Source organism: Lygodium microphyllum, chromosome 25 (genome assembly GCF_053477565.2).
Source record: "Lygodium microphyllum isolate KBCC chromosome 25, Lygodium_microphyllum_v1.1.10, whole genome shotgun sequence".
Classification (NCBI taxonomy): domain Eukaryota; kingdom Viridiplantae; phylum Streptophyta; class Polypodiopsida; order Schizaeales; family Lygodiaceae; genus Lygodium; species Lygodium microphyllum.
Window position 1 is genome coordinate 14,103,474 of NC_141159.1, and position 19,408 is coordinate 14,122,881.

Genomic DNA, 19,408 nt, shown 5'->3' on the forward strand with positions numbered 1-19,408 from the left:
AGCACATCATACTTCAAATATTAGCATGAATGCGTAAATAAAAATTGTGCACCTGCCCAGTGTCTTACCCAGTTGCTCTGCCAAGGGACATTCTATTCAGTAATACTAATCCACATAGAGAGACATAGCATGGCATTCTGTCTCTGGCTACAAAAACATTTGGAGTGGAGGTGGAGGTCGAACATTGCCAAAAATAAGCAAGACATTTTCATTCGAATACATGACCTATTCTCACTTGTCATTCACACTCTCAAGATGCTTGAAAGTTGCAAACTTTACATCACCTACACATAGAGTCTACTTGCAAATTGAACAGCTTTGTTTTTTCATGCAATGGCAAGTGATGATTGATAGCTCTTATGTAGCCTTTCAACTAAACTAGAATGAACAACTAGATTGGATTTTTAGGCCAGGTAGAACAGTTAGGACGGTCAACAAAATTTGGTCTCGCTTTCATCAAGTGAGCACAATTACTTATTCTGATGTTAAAAGTTACATAGGCCTTTACAGATTTTTGAACCATGCTTTCGACATGATGTTCTTTCTTACATGCTTGCACTTCACCGGAGCAACAGGCACTCAGTTTGTGCTATAAAACATCCTCATTTTCCGCTTTCGGCAATCCAATTTGTTGCACTTGGAGCCTGAAGCAACAGATGCACTCTTTTTGCACCTGTCACTGCAAAGAATTTGCTGATCAAGTAGCAGGACTAGGGTAATGAAGTTTGCACTGTATCAACAACAGCATTGTGATGTTAACCTATCATCTTGCAGACTTACTGCATGCTGAATGAACTCAACCAGTCAGAAACTTGGTATCTGCAAGTTCTGGAATCTCCAAAATTGGCCAGAAGATGGTTACAGGAATATAGCATTCTAGAATTGGGGACAGTATACAGCCCTAAACTGGAACTGATATGCTCAATTATCTGAGAGATATGGCGGCAGCTGATAAATGACTTGTACCTAATACATCCCCTTAAAAACAGGGTTCGTTCGGCAGATACTAGGACCATATTCATCGTATTCAGCCTTTGTGTGGCAAGCCTGCACAGGGGATGAAAACCAACCCCCCACCCACAATAAAAACACGCACAGTCAGGTTAACATTGTTGCACAAGAGAGGACAAACAATAAGCTTCCTCTTGCACATGTAATTTATCGAAATTTCCTTGCTCGAAAGGACAGCATGGATGAAGGTAACTGCATCATATTTAAGAAACCTTAGCTGCATACTAGCATTAAATTATATACTTGGCCTAAGAGCCTAAAGACTTCAAAAGAGAAAGCTCCCTCCACCAAATGCTTACATTACGTTTCACAGAATCAAACTTACTGTGTAATCACATCCATTACTACAATGCTGTACTGATATTGTGAGCAGTAAATCAACAGCTAAACAAGAAATAAGCATCCTCAAGTTACGACTCATGTTGACCTCATGTCCAACACACTCTGCTCTGGTTTCACCAATTTCTATCTGAGTCTTTGTTGCACCCATCTTCGTCCACGCTCTCTTCTCTCTCTTAAGGTTGTCTTTGGTAATCTTGTTTTTAGTCTATGTTTGAGTATTTCTTTACTTACAACATGGACAGCATGTTGAAAATGTGGGATTTGGACAAGAGGTGGGTCCTTCAAGGGCTCTAAAAGCTGATGACCAGCAAGGGAAGGTGATCATGATGCCAAGTTTAAAGCACAATTGAGGACAATAGTTGACAACTTTGCACAACTTGCAAGGGTCCTCAGCTTGTGGAATTTTTGCATGCTCCAAAGAAAGACAGCAAGGGCAAAAAGAAGAAGTCTTCTAAAGCTTCAGGACAGCATGAGCTACTGAAAACTGAAGCAGCTCCCCCTCAAGAAGCATCAAATGCTAACAATGAGCAGAAGTGAATGTTGGTTATGAGATAAGGACAATAGATACATGGCAATCTTGGAAATGCCAATCCAATGAATATTGAACAGTAAGGCATCCATTCAAATATTGGGCATCCGGGATACTTTGGTGGATATTCCATATTCCATGCAAAGGGTGGTCATGGTTCAGCTATGGGTATGTATGGGCTGAATGCTTATGGTCTGTAGCAAGCAATGCATGGTTCAATGTATCCAAGAATGGCAAGCGGAATGCATAATCCAATGTTTAGTCACATTGAAGTGGTGACTGGAGCATAAACTGGTGTGTTTGGTGGTACATTTGCAAAACCCAGTGAGTATGGGGCTCATGGAATGACTGCTGGTCATATGTACACTCCATTTATGTTGGTCATGATCTAAATGCGGCCAATGTACCTTTCTTGCAGCAATGTGGCATCTAAAGGAAAGGAAAAAGACTTTAATGAGAGTGACAAAGCAGTGAAGTGTGAGGTATTTAGTGGTGCACAAGGCAAACTGAAGGCTTTGACCTTTAGTCAATAATTTGATGTGGCATACTCAAGAGAGAACTTCATTGAATCATCAAAAGTGCACAAGACAGCCATATCTTTGGAGGGTAAGTGCATTCCAAAGGTAGAGCACTATCAACATGGGTACAGTTTAAACGAGTCTTTGCTCTTGCACGGTTAACGAGTCCCTTTGAAGTGGATGTAATGACAGTTTGGCATAAGCTAGATGCTTATCAAAGCAAATACGTGAAGTAATAGAATAAGAAGCTTTAGAAGGGCATTGCTGCATGAAACTACTTATTGTGTTGCCTTGCTTTCAAAACAGATAGACAAGTATTGTATAAGAGAAAAGGACCTAGAACCTAGTGTGGGTTTAAGGATGCAAATGGATGGAGGAGGGTGATTTGGCAAATCATTCCTTAGTATTGCACTTTACCTTAATGTGTTTCAACTTTTAGTTAGAGGCGACTTTGGATCTGGCTTATTCAAGTTCAAAAGAGCATAGTGGGTCTAGCGTATTGCCCAATGCTGGAGGGGGAGGTTGCATCTCGACTGCCACAATAATGGACAACTTTGTCATCTTGTGGATCTCAAATATTCTAAGTTTGCATCCAAGGTACTATATGTTAATAGTATTTATGTCATTGGGATCACTATTCAACGTACTAATCATTGTGAGCTCATATGCAGATTTGTGCATGGTTTGCACCTAGGCTCGTATCTAGGGTACCATATGCTAATAGTATTTATGTCATTAGGATCACTATTCAATGCACTAGTCATTGTGAGCTCATATGCAAATATGCATGGTTTGCACCTAGGCTCTAAAACTAAACATTTGCAATGTTGTTGACATGTATTGAATGCAACATTCAATACATGTCAACAACATTGCAAATGTTTAGTTTTAGAGCCATTCTCACTATCATCTTTATCCTCTGTAAAAACCAAGTACGTTGAAAGGCGATTTTTCATTACTTTCGAAATGGCAGCTACAGATACAACAGGAAGAGATTCACCTTTCAACTTTACATCAAGTGTGAGTGCCTTTCCCTTATGCTAAATAGTGATCTTTTTAGCACAAGAATCAATCACTGCATGTATACGGTGATACCATGGCATATCAAGCAATACATCACAATCCTCAAGTGGAGCAATGAAGAACTCTTTGTTGTCCACATATTCCTGTAAATGTAATCGAAGCTTTCCAATGAGCAATGTGACAAGCTCTGCATGGCCTTTGCATGCCATTCCAACTTTCCCCATGGGTCCCATCTCATCCTCGCTGATGTCTAGATGGGCTACCATATCAACAAAGCCAACAAGTTGGCTCGTGCACCATTATCAAAGAAAATCAATGCATGTCGATCTTCATTATGCATTGAAGGCCCTACATCTTGCCCAACAGCAACGTTTTCAGCTTGCTATCCATGGTCTCAGCCTTGTCCAAGATCAGGCATTGCATTTCCTTCATTCCCATGTGAATGTTCATACTGAGAGGCATCATCACTAGTTGATTGCATCTCACTGTACAAAGACATTGCTATAATTTCTCAGCTAAGAACTAAAATCAGCACTAGCACAAAGCTTTGACTTGCAATCAGGTGCCTTAGGTCCACCAAATCAAAGATTGAGTGGTGTCCCAACAATGGAACCATGAAACTAGTCTTCCTTCTTAGAAAGGGTGGTAATTCCATGATTAAGCACTTTAATACAACAACAAAAAAAAAAAACTTGAAATGCACAAATTACCTTAATAATCTTGGACATTGGACACCCAATTGGCCCCAAAGCTGGCACTCCTTTCTGTATTTCTTTAACTTGATTGCTAATGGAATGAATACAAGCTAAGATTCACAATCTCCTTTGTTGTTCCAAAAGACCCTTGCCGTAATAACAATCAGCAATCAATTTGGCCAATTGCCCCTTGATTTTTTACCCACGACTTACACAAATGGAACCACTAACTGGCCAAATGCTGCCCCAATTTACAATGAATGGGCTAGCAATTGTACTGCATGACAATTACACAAATTTCAAGTGTTGAATTCAACGTACGATGCCTTCCATTAGCACGGGTCTCGAGGTGGTTGTCAAACCCTAATTTCTGCAAATATTTAGGGTTTATAGTAGAGATCTCTCTACTGTCCACCAAATTTGATTGAAATTTGAGAAATGTTGAGAATGACTAAGCACAAGCTAGAGAAGGTGAGAGAATGCTAGAAGAGAGAAATTTAGGAATTCATCACGGAGAAACCCTTCAGATTGGCTGCACTCTATCAAAAACTGCCCAAAAGTTGTCGTCTACTGCCAAAGATGCCAGAAATTGCTATCACCAGCCCCTATAGACCCCAAAATTAGGTCATTTGCTTCAAAGCATTTCAGGTCCAATCGCTTCCACAACCACGGCTCGAGAGAGAGAGGTTCCACTCCTTCCTCTTCTTTGACTCCGCAATCTACTCCACTTAGAGACAATGACCATTGTCCACCCCTCACTCCCCAAGAGCTATCTATTTCCTCACCTTCCTTGTTTTGCTCCATGGATAGTGACTTCCATGTAGGCATCGAGGAGATTCTGTGTGATACCTCTCCCTAATTTTCCTCTTCTACTCAAGTTTAAGAGGCCACCTCTTGGCGCTACCTAGCCTTTGTTCCATTGGAGCCCTAGATACCTTTTTCAACACTATCAATGATATTTCCTTCATATTTGGATATTTCAAAGGCTGTGATTCATGAGTTTCTTAATTTCCTCTCTCTCAAAGGGGGATCCCACTCCGACTTCCAAGGGGGTTCTCTCTCATCCTACAATTCTTTACATACCTTGTCGACAGTCCTTGGGGTGGTTGACATCTGTATGCCACATGCCCCATTTCCTCATCTATTTACTCATCCTCTTTTTACTAGTGATACCAAGGATCTACAAGTTCTTCCTAGTTTGAGGCTTTGGATGTTTCAGCTAGGGCTTGGTGGCTAGCCTGCATATACCTTCCAAAATTGAGTTTCAAATTCTATCAGCTCATTATGTCTATTGTTCTTCACTACATGTTACCTTACAAGTAGAAAATAGGGATCCCTAGGTTAATCCTCTTCTCTCTCTCTCCTCTTTTTCACTCCTTCTTGGGCCTAAGAGGGGGTGTTGAGAAACCAAGTCATTTTGTACGTTTCCCCTATTTCGTTCCTATTTTGGTTTCTATTTATAGACCCAAATGCTTGCCTTCTAGTAAAAAGGCCATTGGCACACATTGGGTCTATTGATAGATATAAGGCAAGGTTGGTTACAAAGGGATATGTTCAAATAAAGGGCATTGACTAAGATGAGACATTTGCTCCTACATCCAAGATGACCATCATTAGATGTATGATTGCTATGACTGCACACTTTAGTTGGGATGTACATCAATTGCATATAACGATAGCATTTCTGAATGGAGATTTGGAAGAGGAGTTGAAGTGCTTCCAAGAAGGTGAGAAGGATGATGATAAGGTTACATGAAATACGGAAAATTTGCATGGTACATGTAAATAAGTTTTTGTGCATGAAACTATAGGAGGGTTTTGTGATGTGAATGAGAAGGGTTGCTTGCACTTAGTATAGCCGAAGGAGAATGATGTTGAGCTTATGTCTATGCAATTATCAGATGTGGTTCCAAAAAATCTTGTGCAAGAGTTGACTCATCTATGGATATATAATGCTAGTTCCAAAGCTAGAAGGGGTGGTGTTACTTGCAATTCTACTTATGTTGCAAGGTAAGCTGAATTGGACGCTAGATAGTAGGTGAATATGCTTTCATGTTTGTGATAATAAAGTAGATGTGAGTAGGTTGTACGGGCCAAAACCATTTGAACAAATTGTACAAGGGATGTGGGAGTACTCGATGTTGCCTTATGATTCGTGGAAAGCTACAAGTCATGATATGCTCCAAAGGTATCATGGGTTCACTATGCCATTTGATCCTGGTGGGAGTATGGATTTTCTTGCAACATGATGTATAGGGTTACATGCTCTGAGAGCGGCGGAATTTGGCTTGGATGCATGCTTCTATGGGTGACAAGAATTTGGGTTTATGATCCAAGAGGATGCTATAATGCTCATGATTTAGGTGAGATTACTATCTGGATTTTTTATCCTGGAGGTAATAGCATGTGTCTATGCATGATACTTTGGGAGATTACTATTTGGCCTTTTGACCTAGGAGGGTTGCATATGTTAGCCTACCTATGTTAAGTCATGTCAGTCTGTCATCTCCTGGTTGTGAGCACCTGTCATAGTCTGACGAAGACATAGGAGCTTCGGCAATTTTAGGTGCATTTTCTTCAGTTGTTGGCTTCCTGTGCAACCCTAGGTGAGTTTCCACTTTCCACAATTTGCCTTTACCTGCTGAACATTGTCATTGTCATCTGGGATTTTTCTAAGGCCTTCCCCTATTTTTTTCTGGCATTTTTCTAAGTGAACAACATTAAATGCTGGTCGACCAGATTTAAGCATTTATGGCTATTTATAGCTAGTCCCTCCCACTTGGCAAACACACACACTCTTAGTCTTCAGTCTTTCGTTCGCAGATGCACACTCCAACACTCCGTGCTTAGTGTTGCCATCATCATCACCCTAATTTGGTGCCCTCACTGACGTTGTAGGCTGCGTGTAGGGACCAATCAGTCCATTCCCCATTGTATTAGCATTCTTCTTCAGTTAGTGCAATATTCTTCTTTCATCTTCTGCTTCCTCTCTTTCTCTCTCTCTCTGCTTCTCTTTGTATTCATGTTTCTCTTCCATTGTGCACTCTCACATGGCACCATCACCTAAGTGAGGACACAAGCTAGAAGTTTCTCACAAAGGACCAAGTGTTATCACGGGGAGCAGCCCAAATATCAAAACACACATTTTCAGCCTGCATTTGCTGCAAACACAGCCCCCTACACGAGGTTTCGTGCCCAATAGACCTTCTTGGCAGCTAGGCAGCAGCATCCAGGATAAGGCAACCACATACAAGCAGTAGGTGGCCCTTCCTTCCTGCGTTTTGCTGAAAACGCAAATTTGCTGGTGTAGGCCACAGCTCCCTGGTGCAAGCGACCCCCTTTTGGTGGCAAATGATAGCTTTTTGCTAACAGGCGGCACATTTATAGACATTGTAGCTGACTATCTTCTGTCTCCCACACTCTTTCCATCCAATCGCAGCTTTTTAAGTGATTGGAGGATCGAAGTTGTCTCATCAATTTACAACCTTTGATGATTCAGAGGAGGAGCTTCTCTCAAGACACTCCAATTACCGTCTGCGAGAGAGGAGACTCCCATTCACAACTGTCCCTCTTCTATTCATCTTTCATAGACGGCTCCATCCTAAGTCAAGATGCCGTCCTTGATACCCTCAATGCAGGTGCCTATCTTACCTTCATTACCCAAAGAAAACAGACCCGATGGTTCCAACTACTCATTATAGTCATGTAAGGTGAAGTGTATACTTGACACCTTTGATCCTTGAGCTCTTGTTTCTGATTCTATCCCTTGTCCTAAAGAGGATCTAGTAGATGGGACTTTTATGAACTGTGTAGCCTTGTGGGACTGGCTCAGCTCTCATCGAGCCAGATCCTTTCTCTTTATGATTTTGCAAGATTCTGTCATTGTGCATGTTCGCAAGTTGAAGACCATAGCAGAATTGTGGAAGAAACTTGCATCTTTGTATCAACACAAGACATTCACCCACAAAATTTCCCTTGAGAAGAAGTTGCGGAGATCAATCTTGATGACTCCTCCTCTATGAAGGAGCACATCACTAAGATAGAGGACATGAAGGGTGAGCTTGCCTCTCTTGGTCATATGATATCCTCTAAAGACATGGCTATGATTCTTTTAACTCAAATGCCATCTCCTCGGTTCTACATCTTCTACACTAGCCTTATCATATCGAGGACCTGCAAGACACTCTTATGGAAGGATCTTTCACCGCTTGTCTTGGAGCATGGCAAGTGACTCAGAGAGGTTGGGGCCAATGGCTTTGGCTCCCCCAAGGCATTTACTACAAGTACAAGTGGAGAGAAGAAGGCGGCGACACAAGCCAAGGATAAGAAGAGGGAGGACAAAAAGGATGAGAAGGAGAAGAAGCCCAAGTGCCCACACATTGGGAAGGGCACTCATCCCGAGAAGGAGTGTTGGCAAAAGTACCCCATTTGAAGCCAAAGGAGAAGAATTCGAAGGATACGAAGGCCATCCCTGCTACAATAGAGTTTGTCTTTTTGCATGTCTTTGTCGAAGAGGATATAGCTCTTGCTTCTTCTGCTCAGGAGAAACATTGGTTTGTGGATAGTGGGGCCCTTTCCCATATGACCTACAAACAAGATTGGCTTCAGGACATGAGTGCCAAAGAGGGCACTATCGCCATTGGTGACAATTCTACCATTCCCATTTGAGGAGTGGGGACTATTCCTTTATTGCCAAACAAGCAATCTTCTTCAGTCAAAGTCCTCTATGTACCAAATTTAGGTTTTAACCTCTTGTCTGTTCATCACCTTATACAACTTGATACTAGCGTGGTCTTCACAAAGGATGTGGTGCAAGTGGAGGATGCTTCTACCAATGCAATTCTTGGGATAGATTCCCAAGACACCGGCTTTGCACGCTCACGGCCTTGGGCTATGAGGTCCTCCCACTAGCCCGGGCTGCTTTGGCATGCTCCTTATGGTAATCTGAACTTGAATGCTATCTAACGCGCTTCTTGGAAAAAGATGAAGGGACTTCCAAATTTTCCTCCTATTCATACCTTATGCCCTAGCTACTTGAGGGGCAAGCAGCATCCATAGCCACATCCACAAGTTGCCACTAGAAGGGCTTTTACACCACTTGAGTTGGTCCATACAGACCTTTGAGGACCTATGGGCACAGCCACCCCAAAAAGGCCAAGTATTTGATGCTGATTATAGACGATTTCATTCGTTATGTATGGCCTTATTTTCTAGAGTATAAGAGCTAGGCGTACTTCCGATTCTGGGAGTGGAAGGTGTTTGTGGAGACGCAGACCACTTTCAAAGTTCGTGGTATCTAAGCAGATCATGGTGGAGAGTTTACTTCTAACCTCTTTTCACAGTTTAGCAAGGATCATGGCATTCAGGTATAGTATTCCCATCCGAACACACCTTCTAAGAATGATGTGGTGGAGAGTGTAAATCAAACTATGCTAGAGATAGCCCAATCAGTTTGGAGCATTGGGGCCTTCCTCCTTCCCTTTGGGGTGAAGCGGTGGCTACAACAGCCCACATCTACAACCGCTCCTCGACTTCTACCTTACAAGACATGACTCCATATGAGGCTTTTTTTGGTCGAAAGCCTTCCGTGTCTCACTTTCACATCTTTGGATGTGATGCATTTATCCATGTGGACAAGAAGAAAAGGAAGAAAAAGCTTGACTTGAAGTCCAAGAAGTTCATATTCATGGTCTACAACACTACCATGAAGGGCTATCGGCTCTACGACCCGATGACACAAAAGCTTGGGGTGAGCAGGGATGTGATATTCAATGAGGTTGCAGCCTCCGAGGATCCTATTGATGGTTCTATTGTTGCAGGTGATTCTTCATCATCGACTGACCCTTCCCCACCTTCAGTTCCTCTCCTCCCTTCCAAGTCGCCTCTTAGCACCCCTTCTTTTCCTTCGGCTCCTCCCCCTCCACCCTCTATACCGGCTTCCCTACCACCTTTGACAGATACGACTACTTCTTTGCCGAGTACTTCCACCCCTTCAACCTCCACTCCAAGGTCTTCTAGGGATGCTAAGCCGTCAAAGCGGAAGCCTTCTTCAGATGAGGAGAATTCACCTTCCCTTTGGTGAGGGGAAATCACGTCCACAGACAAGTGCATTGCAAGTCTCAAAGGCTACTAAGTCTCCCTCACAACAAGATGATGCTATTCGGATTCCTCATTGATACCGACAGCTCATGCAAGATTCAAGTGTTTCTCATTTTCTTGCTTCTCCTCCAGGTCCACCCAAATTAGCTCACTAACAAGCCTAGCGGAATAGTTCACTCTATGTGAGCCATTCGCTTATGGCACAGCTTCTTCATGACAAAGAGCCTACTACAGTTGAGGAGGCTCTTGCACAGGATATTTGGCGTCGGGCCATGCAGACAAAGCACAATTCTATCAAGAAAAATTAGACTTGGGCATTGGTTCCGTGTCTACCAAAATGGAAGGTAATAGATGTGAAGTGGATCTCTATAAGGCCAAGTACCTTGCAAATGGTTCCTTGGACAAGCACAAAGCTAGGCTTGTTGCAAAGGGTTTTGCTCAGAGGGCAAGTGTTACATTAGTATGTAACTTATTGGGAAACAAGCGCGAGATATGAGCGTCCAGGGGCCTTGGGCGCCCGTACGGGGTTAAGGGGAGCTTAGGAAGTAAGTGAGTCATAAAAATAGTAGAACTCACCAGGTAATGACAGCTGGTAGAGGGAGTCATGACGGGGTTCCACTCCAGCATCCTCCTGAGCGTGGTTGGGTGGAGAGAGAGATTTTTCTCATGCTCGTTTCCCTAGAGCTGAGTGGGGGCATCAGCAGAAGACCAAAGACAATCCCATATGTAATACTGGTATCAGAGTGACTTTGATCACGTCCTGTGTTGGCGACTGCAGTCGGGCCACGCCAAGCACCACGTCCTGTGTTGGCGACTGCACTCGGGCCACACCAATTGAACCGTTGATGCCGTACCGTTTTCAAGTTGGGCCACGTCCCGCCGAAACGATTACGCCCCATTTCTAGCCGTTTCAGCCACGACCTGTGTCAATACGAGCCACATTAATTATAACTCTGGCCGCAGCCTTGTTCCCACGCGACCTGGTTGTGGTGTTTAATCGCACCCTTACCCAGCGCTCCTGCCGACATGCTTTGTTCCCACGCACCCTGTACACAACCACTACAGATCGGAGGAAAGTCGTACTATTCCTCACGTTCTTTCTATCATTGAGCTGTAAAGGCCGTCGACATCTATCCTATCTTTGTAATCAGGGAAGTACCCCACCTTTGTCTGCAAATTTCTTATATTTTCTTTCCAATTTCAGTGTATTAATGGGGGAAAAAGAGAGAGAGGGGGCAACGGAAGACTCTAGTTCCGGGGACCACCCTATGGTGGATCCCCATGAAACAAAAATGCAAGAAGAACATTGGGAAGAATTTTTTGCTACACGAGAACAATTTGATGATCTAACGGCTCGTGTGCAAGCACAGGGGATTCAAATGGAGTTGCTAACTCAAGCACTCACCAAAATAAAATCCCAATTAGCTTTATTACTAGAAAGGGATAAAGGTAAGGTAGAGAGCTCAAATATTCCATCTTCATCAAAAGATGTAGATCTGAATATGCAAGATCCTAGGGAAACCCACCAAAATCTGAGGGATAACCCAGTGTTAAAAGATATGAAACCCCCTCAATTTCATGGGAAGGAAAAATATAGAAATAAAGATACTATCTTTAACTTCCTCAAAAAATGGGAAGATTTGCACAAACTTAAGAATACTCCACCACATCTCCAAGCGCTGGAGGCCAGTCTAATCTTAGGGTCAAATGCATATAAATGGTGGAGAACTTTAAAGAAGGCAAATAAAATACCTGAAACTTGGGCTCAATTTAAATTGGCCTTTTTGAAAGAACTCCTTTCTGAAAATGAAATGGAAAGAAACTGGGAAGATTGGGATTTTGTCAGACAAAAGGGAAGATCTTTGCTGACATATCTCGAGGAGTATCGTGAGATAATTCTCAAATTGGAAGGAATAAATAAATTTCAAAAGACAAGAGGATTCATAAGGGGACTAGATAAGGCCTGTAAAAAGGAAGTGAAAAGAAGTTCACCCAAGACGCTTGAAGAGGCAATTAAATTTGCATTAATCAATGAAGATAATATGTGTCCAGGTGCACTCACTAGTCTCATTGATACGGAGCCCAAACTAAGGAATTTGAGACCTCAAAATTTGTAGACAAATCCAAAAGGAAAATGCCATTCATTAAAGGTAAGAAACAACCCTTTGAAAAGAAACAATATGTACGGTCAAAGCTAAGTCAAGATGACTTTGATAAGGCCAAAAAAGAAAGGTTGTGTTTCAATTGTCTATCCCCTAACCATGCTGCTTGGAATTGCCCTCAAAGAAAGAAGAGGGAAGATAAAGGAAAGGATAAGGACAAGGGCAAGGGAAAAGAGAAACAAATCCATGTAGTGTAGACCCTGGAATTAAAGGGGCATGAAAAGTATAAATCTTTAGAGGTCTTGCACAAGGATGTACAACACAGGTGTTGTATGTCAACTTCTATGTGGCAGCCTACTTTCGGGCCATATGATTTAGTTAGAGTGCATGGATTGATAGCTTGAAAGAGGATTAGAATCATGATTGATGACTCTGCCACCTACAACTTTATAAATTATGCACTTGTCAAAAAGTTGAAACTTCCCCAACAACAAAGTGGGCATCAATATGTTGTTCGTATGATGCAAGGTCAGGATAATAAAATATGGGATACAATGGTATCCAATATGGAAATCAAGATCCAAGGATATAAAGATAAGCTTGATTTCCAAATTATGAATATGGAAAGAGCCGATATTGCTTTAGGGAGGGAGTAGCTATGGGGATTGGAACCATCCTTAAAGCATAGTTATCATCATAATACACTGGAATTTGAAAGGAATGGTAAGACTTTTGTGATTCAAGGAGATTTTGAGAGAGGAGATTGACATGACGAATCAAGGAGGATTCTCCACTTCTTCCTTGGATTGGAGATCCATCAGATGGCACAGGGCATCTTTATTTCCCAGCATAGGTACATTTCTGAGCTTCTTTCGAAGTTTGGGTTGGCTGATTGTTGGCCTATTTCATGTCCCATGGACCTAGAGTCCAAGCTTTTGGTAGCAGGAGCTCCCCTTATAGATGTCACCCATTACATGTGTCCTATTGGCTTCCTCATCTGGCTTATTCACACTTAGCCGAATATTTCTTTTGTTGTGGCTTTGTTGTCTTTTTTCATGAAGACTCCTACTCATGAGCATCGGAGAGCAGCCTTGCGCATTCTTCGTTATTTACAGGGGACTCAATCCTATGGGATCATGTATGGACAAGGGATTACTCTCTCTGGTTGGAATGATTCTGACTCGGCAGATGATGTGGATTCGAGACGGTTCACTACAAGTTATGCCTTTTCCCTGGCATCGGGAGCTATCTCGTGGAGCAATAAGAAGCAACCTACTATGGCCCTTTCTTCTACAGAGACATAGTATCGTGCATTGTGTTCTACAACTATGGAGGTGGTTTGGCTTCGCCACATGGTGGCGAAAATTGGCTTTCCCCAACCTAGACCTATGGAGCTACGCGTGGACAACTAGAGTGCTCTAGCTCTAGCGCAAAACCCTGTGTTTCATGCTTGCACAAAGCACATTGAGGTTCACTATCACTATGTTTGAGAGGATCGTGGATTTCGAGTTAGAAGTGGCCTACTATCCCATGGCACACAACACAGCAGATCTCTTTACAAAGCCTTACCCAAGGCTTCTATGCTTCATTACATGAGGTTGCTGGGTCTTCATACACTCCCAGGATCTAAGAGGGGGTGTTAGCCTGTCTATTTTAGTCATGCCAGTCTGTCATCTGCTGGTTGTGAACTCATGTCTGAGTTTGGTGGAGACAAAGGAGCTCTGGTAATTTTAGGTGTATTTTCTTCAATTGTCAGCTTCCCGTGTGCATTCCTAGGCCAATTTTTGCTTTTCACAGTCTGCCTCTACTTGTCGAACATTATCACTGTCATCTAGGAGTTTTTCATGGCCTTCCCCTACTTTTTTCCAACATTTTTCAGAGTGGCTAGCATTAAATGCTGGTCGGCCAGCTTTTTTGGTACCAACTCGTGCAGGTCGGTCAGATTTGAGCATTTACGGCTACTTATAGCCAGCCCCCCCAACTTGCCAGACACACACACTCTTCAATCTTCAATTTTTCATTTGCAAGTGTACACTATGACACTCCATGCTTGGTATTGCCATCGTCATCAACCTAATCTGGTCCCCTCACTGACGCTGTGGGCTGCGTGCAGGGATTGATTAGTCCATCCCCATTGTATTAGCATTCTTCTTTATGTTTTGGGTTGAAAGAAGAGTGTTTGGGGAACCCAAAATAGGGATTTGCATGTTTGTATGGACTGCATAGGTTCCGAACTGAGCCACAAATACATTGTTTGATGCCAAAACTCATATACAATGAATCCTTATGCATGTGGGCTGAATGTAATTAGGTTTATGCTAAGCTATAGTCTCATATCTCAGTTATATGCTGATGTATATGCCATATATGGTTAAGGCACAAGCTTTTATGCCATAGTCATAACACAATCGGAATTTCTTCTCTTTGTCCTTCGAGCTCTTCTACTTGAGCCTCTGTGACTTTCATGGAATTGGGCATTTGGAAGGAACTCTTCTACTCAGCATCCTTCACATATTAGGTTGCTTTTTGGCATACTCTGGTATTGGTGACTCTGCCACAAGTGGATTGCAAAAAATGCATTTATTTTCAGGCCAACAATGGAGTGAAGAGACATATGATAATCATAACTTGGAAGTCATACGAGTTTGGCAAGCAATCATGTCACTGCTGATACCTTAACCAAGGAGCATGTTTGTCCTTGGATTCCAGGTCTTTGTACGATTCCTTTTTAGTTCTAAGCTATTGGGCTCTATGATGAGATGCCACATGTTCATGTGAAAGGGTTTTATTGGATCAAGCAACCTTTGTACATCTTCCTTGTTCATAATTAACAAAATACACATTATGAGAACAAAATGAAGAGAGGATTTGTCACATGGCTAGATGGGGCTTTTTTGAGACGTGCAGAACTCTTCAAATGCTCTGCTAATGAGGCCTATCACAAAATGGTGGAAGATAAGGGATGGGTGACTTAAAAGAAATATAAAGCCTGGTCACACAAGGATGCTAAAGCTAAATGGAAGGACAGATTACTTGGACTATGGAAATCAAAAATACCCTACTAGGGGAAACTATTTGTTTGAAAGGTTCTAACAGTTGGTCTCCTAGCATATGATGTGCTATGATGCCGCATTATATCCCATGGCAAATGTATCCTCTGGACCAGATCCGATGAGTCTTCCACTCATCTTTTCATTTCATGCCCACAGGTTGGGGGTCCTATTTCTGGAGTCTTGACTTCTGTGTCACCTTGGTGCACCACCATCCATTCCTGGGTCTTGGGTAAATTGCCACTAATTGCTAGTTTTTCTGGAGTCTAGACTTCTGTGTCATGTCCGTGCACCACCATCCATTCCTGGGTCTTGGATAAATTGCCACTGATTGCTAGTTTGCAGCCAGAACATCCCCGTCTCTTCAGCTTTTGCATTAAACTGGCCTCAGCCATGTATGAAGGTTGCTAGGATTGTTGCCTAAATATGTATTGGTACTCCCTTAAATTATAATTGTGATCGTTGTATTTAACACTAGGCTAGTCCCTCTGTCCTGGTTCATATGTGTTGTTCATGGACTACTTGGTGGCTCACTTCAGGGCAGCTCATGTATAATCATATGACTTGCATACCTTCTATAAAAGAATGCCTGCTCATAGCAAAATCTGTGATTACCTAGTCTTCTAGAGCCTAAGCATGAGTTCCACTGTTGCCACTAATACTGCCCTCTAACTAACAAATTTATATTTTTGCCTCAGAAACATGGAGATAAATGCTGAACTTACTGTATAAAATTCAGGAGTTGAAGCCAGAACAGATCCTCCAAACCAAACTGCAAACCTTTGAATAGGATGTCCAACGACATTCACATCTACGGCCTGCACCTGCTGAAAGGCATGAATTGTCCCACTGTATGAATCCTAATAACGTAGAAAAGTCAAAACATTTTGGCACTTGTACATTAAGTTAAAGCAATTAGTCCGAAACAACCTTACTTGCATGTCTACACCATGCCTAGCCCCTGATGCGTGCACTCGTGCATCCACTATTTTCTTCAAGTCTCGTTGTAACCGGCGCTGGAAGTCTTTGAACATTGTTGAGCCTCCAGAAAGAACAATGTTCTATGCACAAGACAGTGTAATTAGTACTTGACATGTCATCCTTTCTAAGATATTGAGCTTCAAAGTCTACAAACTGCCACTGCAATTATCCACCTACAAAGTTTGCAAAAATGCACAACACCTTGTATAAAGCTCGTCTTGTGTCAATGGGAGCTGACTGAATGCAGCGATCAACCACCTCAGGCAAAGGAGTTGTGAAATCATTACTGTAGATTTCTGGAGAAAAAAAAACCTGTGGTAACCAAACTAGCAAAAGTAAGCAAAAGCCTTAAAAAGCACATCCCAATGTCTGTGCCTTCAAAAGTCCCAATGTCTATGCCTTCAAAAGACACAAGTATAATATAATCAATAATCAATGAAGTTGTTCATTAGCACCCACTTTGATCACTTGATGGTTGTTGAAGAATTAAGGAGCATCTCAATGTTTCTGAGAGCAGCTCTAACATTTCCAGTTTGCTTTTGAGAAATTGTCAATGTATCCAACACAAAATGTAGAAGTAGCACCCAAGACCTATGTCTTCATGTTTTTAATGGCAAGCTAAGGAACACTTCCCTTCAAGCTCAATATTTGTAGAAAAAATTTTCCAAATAAAGCAAACCAACATTGTTCCCGATCGACAACCAACCTTGAATAGTGCTACACTGTATATCATAAAGATGTCTTTTTAAACAGAGCTGTAACTTTCAAGTTTACATTCCAGTTTCCCTTTAGCGAGAAATATTCAAGAATGGTAACTTACATTATTGTATGAATAAGAAATGGTTTGAGATATAAATCACCATTGTAACAATAAAGATAATGTAGCATTGAATATACACACACACAAAGAACAAGCAAGCCAGTTTGGATAGAAATATCCACACACCTCGGGAGCTAGGAACCGCTCATAACCAACTTCACACATGTAAGGAGCACCAGTTTTTGCATTAAAACCGGACCACTGCTTTATGTATTTTGCAGGTTCCTTGTCATGCTTTCCAAACTCCTAACAAACAATAATCACCATATTAAAAACCATCGGTCGCCCTCTTCATGAGATCATATCGTGAACAAGGAAGGTTAGTGATCAAACAATTTCAGAAGTGCCAATTTGACTAGACTTATTGCATTATCAACCCACATCCTTGAAAGAGATCTCTGTGAGGAGAACAATAATAAAACAACACTTGAAGGCAAAAGGTAAGCACCTTGACTATATCCGCACACGTGTAACAATAGACTTCTTTTATCCTCCTAGCTATGTCCAAAGAATCATCTGGAGGTAGAGGTTCACCACGCTCCTACACAAGTATCACAGAGCGAACTTGGCATCTGAATATCTTAAACAGAACCTCTTTAACAAGTGTAAGTTAGACCATTACAAAAACCATGATGATACATGCCCCTTTGCTTGCTGACATTCATTTACCCTGGCATGTGGAATCTTGGTGATATCAGGTGCCCGGTCTTACGGCATGTTCCTCATGACTTATCAACACATCTAACCCTAAGTGGTGAGTTTTGCCATTGTGCAAGAAAAAATGTAAATTGAAGCTGAAAATCACATTAAACGCAGAAAACAAAAAAGTAAAATCCAGATGCCCATTCTGAAAGCTGGAAGTCACATATTGAAAGATTGGAATGAACAATGCACTGCTAAAACTACTCTACAAAGGCACCTAGGATCATAGTGATTCACTCCAGCATTGAGCAATCAAATCACTGTCAGTAGTGATAATGGAACCATTCTTTACGACATCAAAAGAATGCTGAACTGAGGTTAGTTTCACTTCTTTGATAAAAAACACTGATGATAACATTTAGCTCGAGTTCTTGCATCCTAGAGCCATCTCTGACCTACAACCTAAATTCAAAGGGAGGAAAGCGAATAGGAAGCTCAGAATAAAATGTACAATGAAAATGCAAAGGAAGCAAGATCTGAATGCAAACAAATGTACACCAGTACATTCAGACAAGATTGAGACGGTCCTAATGAATGCTGTTACAACAAGTAGGTCTCCTCATTAAGAGTCCCATCTAAAGCAGAACCTGAATGGTACAGTAAGATGGATATTGAGATGATGCTCCTAGCAAGTGTAGCTACAACAAGTAGGTCCTGGTCATGGACAGGTACCATTTGTAGCAGTTAGTGAATGGTAATAGGCACCATGCGAACTGTAGTGGAGCTCTAAAAGGGCAACACAATGAAGAAGAGAATGCAACAATAACAGCAAAAGTAGTAACCATATGTATACATCAATGTGATCACCTCCTAGGTCAAGGATCAGTGGCGGTTTGCAAAGAAAGAGAGCAGAGAGAAGAAAAGGGGTGGGGAGTAGTCTATCTTCATGTGTAACCTGATGTAAAGCTTAAGCCTTACTTCAGACTCCTTCAGGTAGTCCACTATTGACTCCAAAATGCATCATCGAATCCTAGGCAGTATTACTTATTTAAATAAGTGCAGAACTGTAGTCTTAGCTTATTACCTTTTGTCAGTCAATGAATCTGGTTGATGACAAGCTGCATTCAATTGAAATGACACAAACATATGACAAGATTCTGATCTGACATCCATATTCCATACAGACAAAAGAGCCATGCATACAAAAGACATTACCAAAAATATAGCAAATCATGAGTTTCTTGCAAGAATACAACTTCTTCGGGTACTTCAAACTGTAACAGGACTTATAGACGCATCCTTGATTTATTGGTTGAAGTACTTATAAGAGTGCAGAATTGTAGGCCTAAGCTTATGAACCTTCTACAATGGATCTTGTTAATATTAAAGTACATTCAATGAAAATGTAAGCATATGAAAAGACTTGAACACCAATAGTACCCAATATAAACTCATTATTGCAAATACAGAGAAGCTGTTTGCAAGTATAGAACCAACAATCAAAACGTCCTAATGGGTCAATTTTTATGGTTCATTTTAAAATCAAAAATAGGTAAAATATTCTAATGTGCAAGTATCAATTTGATTTGCAGTGCC

At 41.7% G+C, this 19,408-nt stretch overlaps 1 protein-coding gene across 4 annotated transcripts in view; it reads right to left on the bottom strand.

Moving 5' to 3' along the window:
- Window positions 1-232: 232 nt before the first annotated feature.
- Window positions 233-19,408, bottom strand: part of DIS1 (Actin-like ATPase superfamily protein) — a 37,071-nt gene continuing 17,895 nt past the window's right edge. Inside the window, exons 5-10 of one of the 4 annotated variants that reach the window (XR_015688593.1) lie at window positions 17,619-17,711; window positions 17,297-17,416; window positions 16,552-16,662; window positions 16,300-16,430; window positions 16,095-16,193; window positions 233-1,047 (exon numbers count right to left, since the gene is read on the bottom strand). Coding sequence is in view for 2 of the 4 variants with exons in the window: in XM_087666297.1 (XP_087522423.1) it covers window positions 967-1,047; window positions 16,095-16,196; window positions 16,305-16,430; window positions 16,552-16,662; window positions 17,297-17,416; window positions 17,619-17,711 (633 nt within the window). In the remaining 2 variants the exon portion in view is untranslated. Of the gene's footprint in view, window positions 1,048-16,094; window positions 16,197-16,299; window positions 16,431-16,551; window positions 16,663-17,296; window positions 17,417-17,618; window positions 17,712-19,408 lie in introns of all 4 variants that reach the window. The other 3 variants (XR_015688592.1, XM_087666297.1, XM_087666298.1) reach the window with 3 other exon arrangements.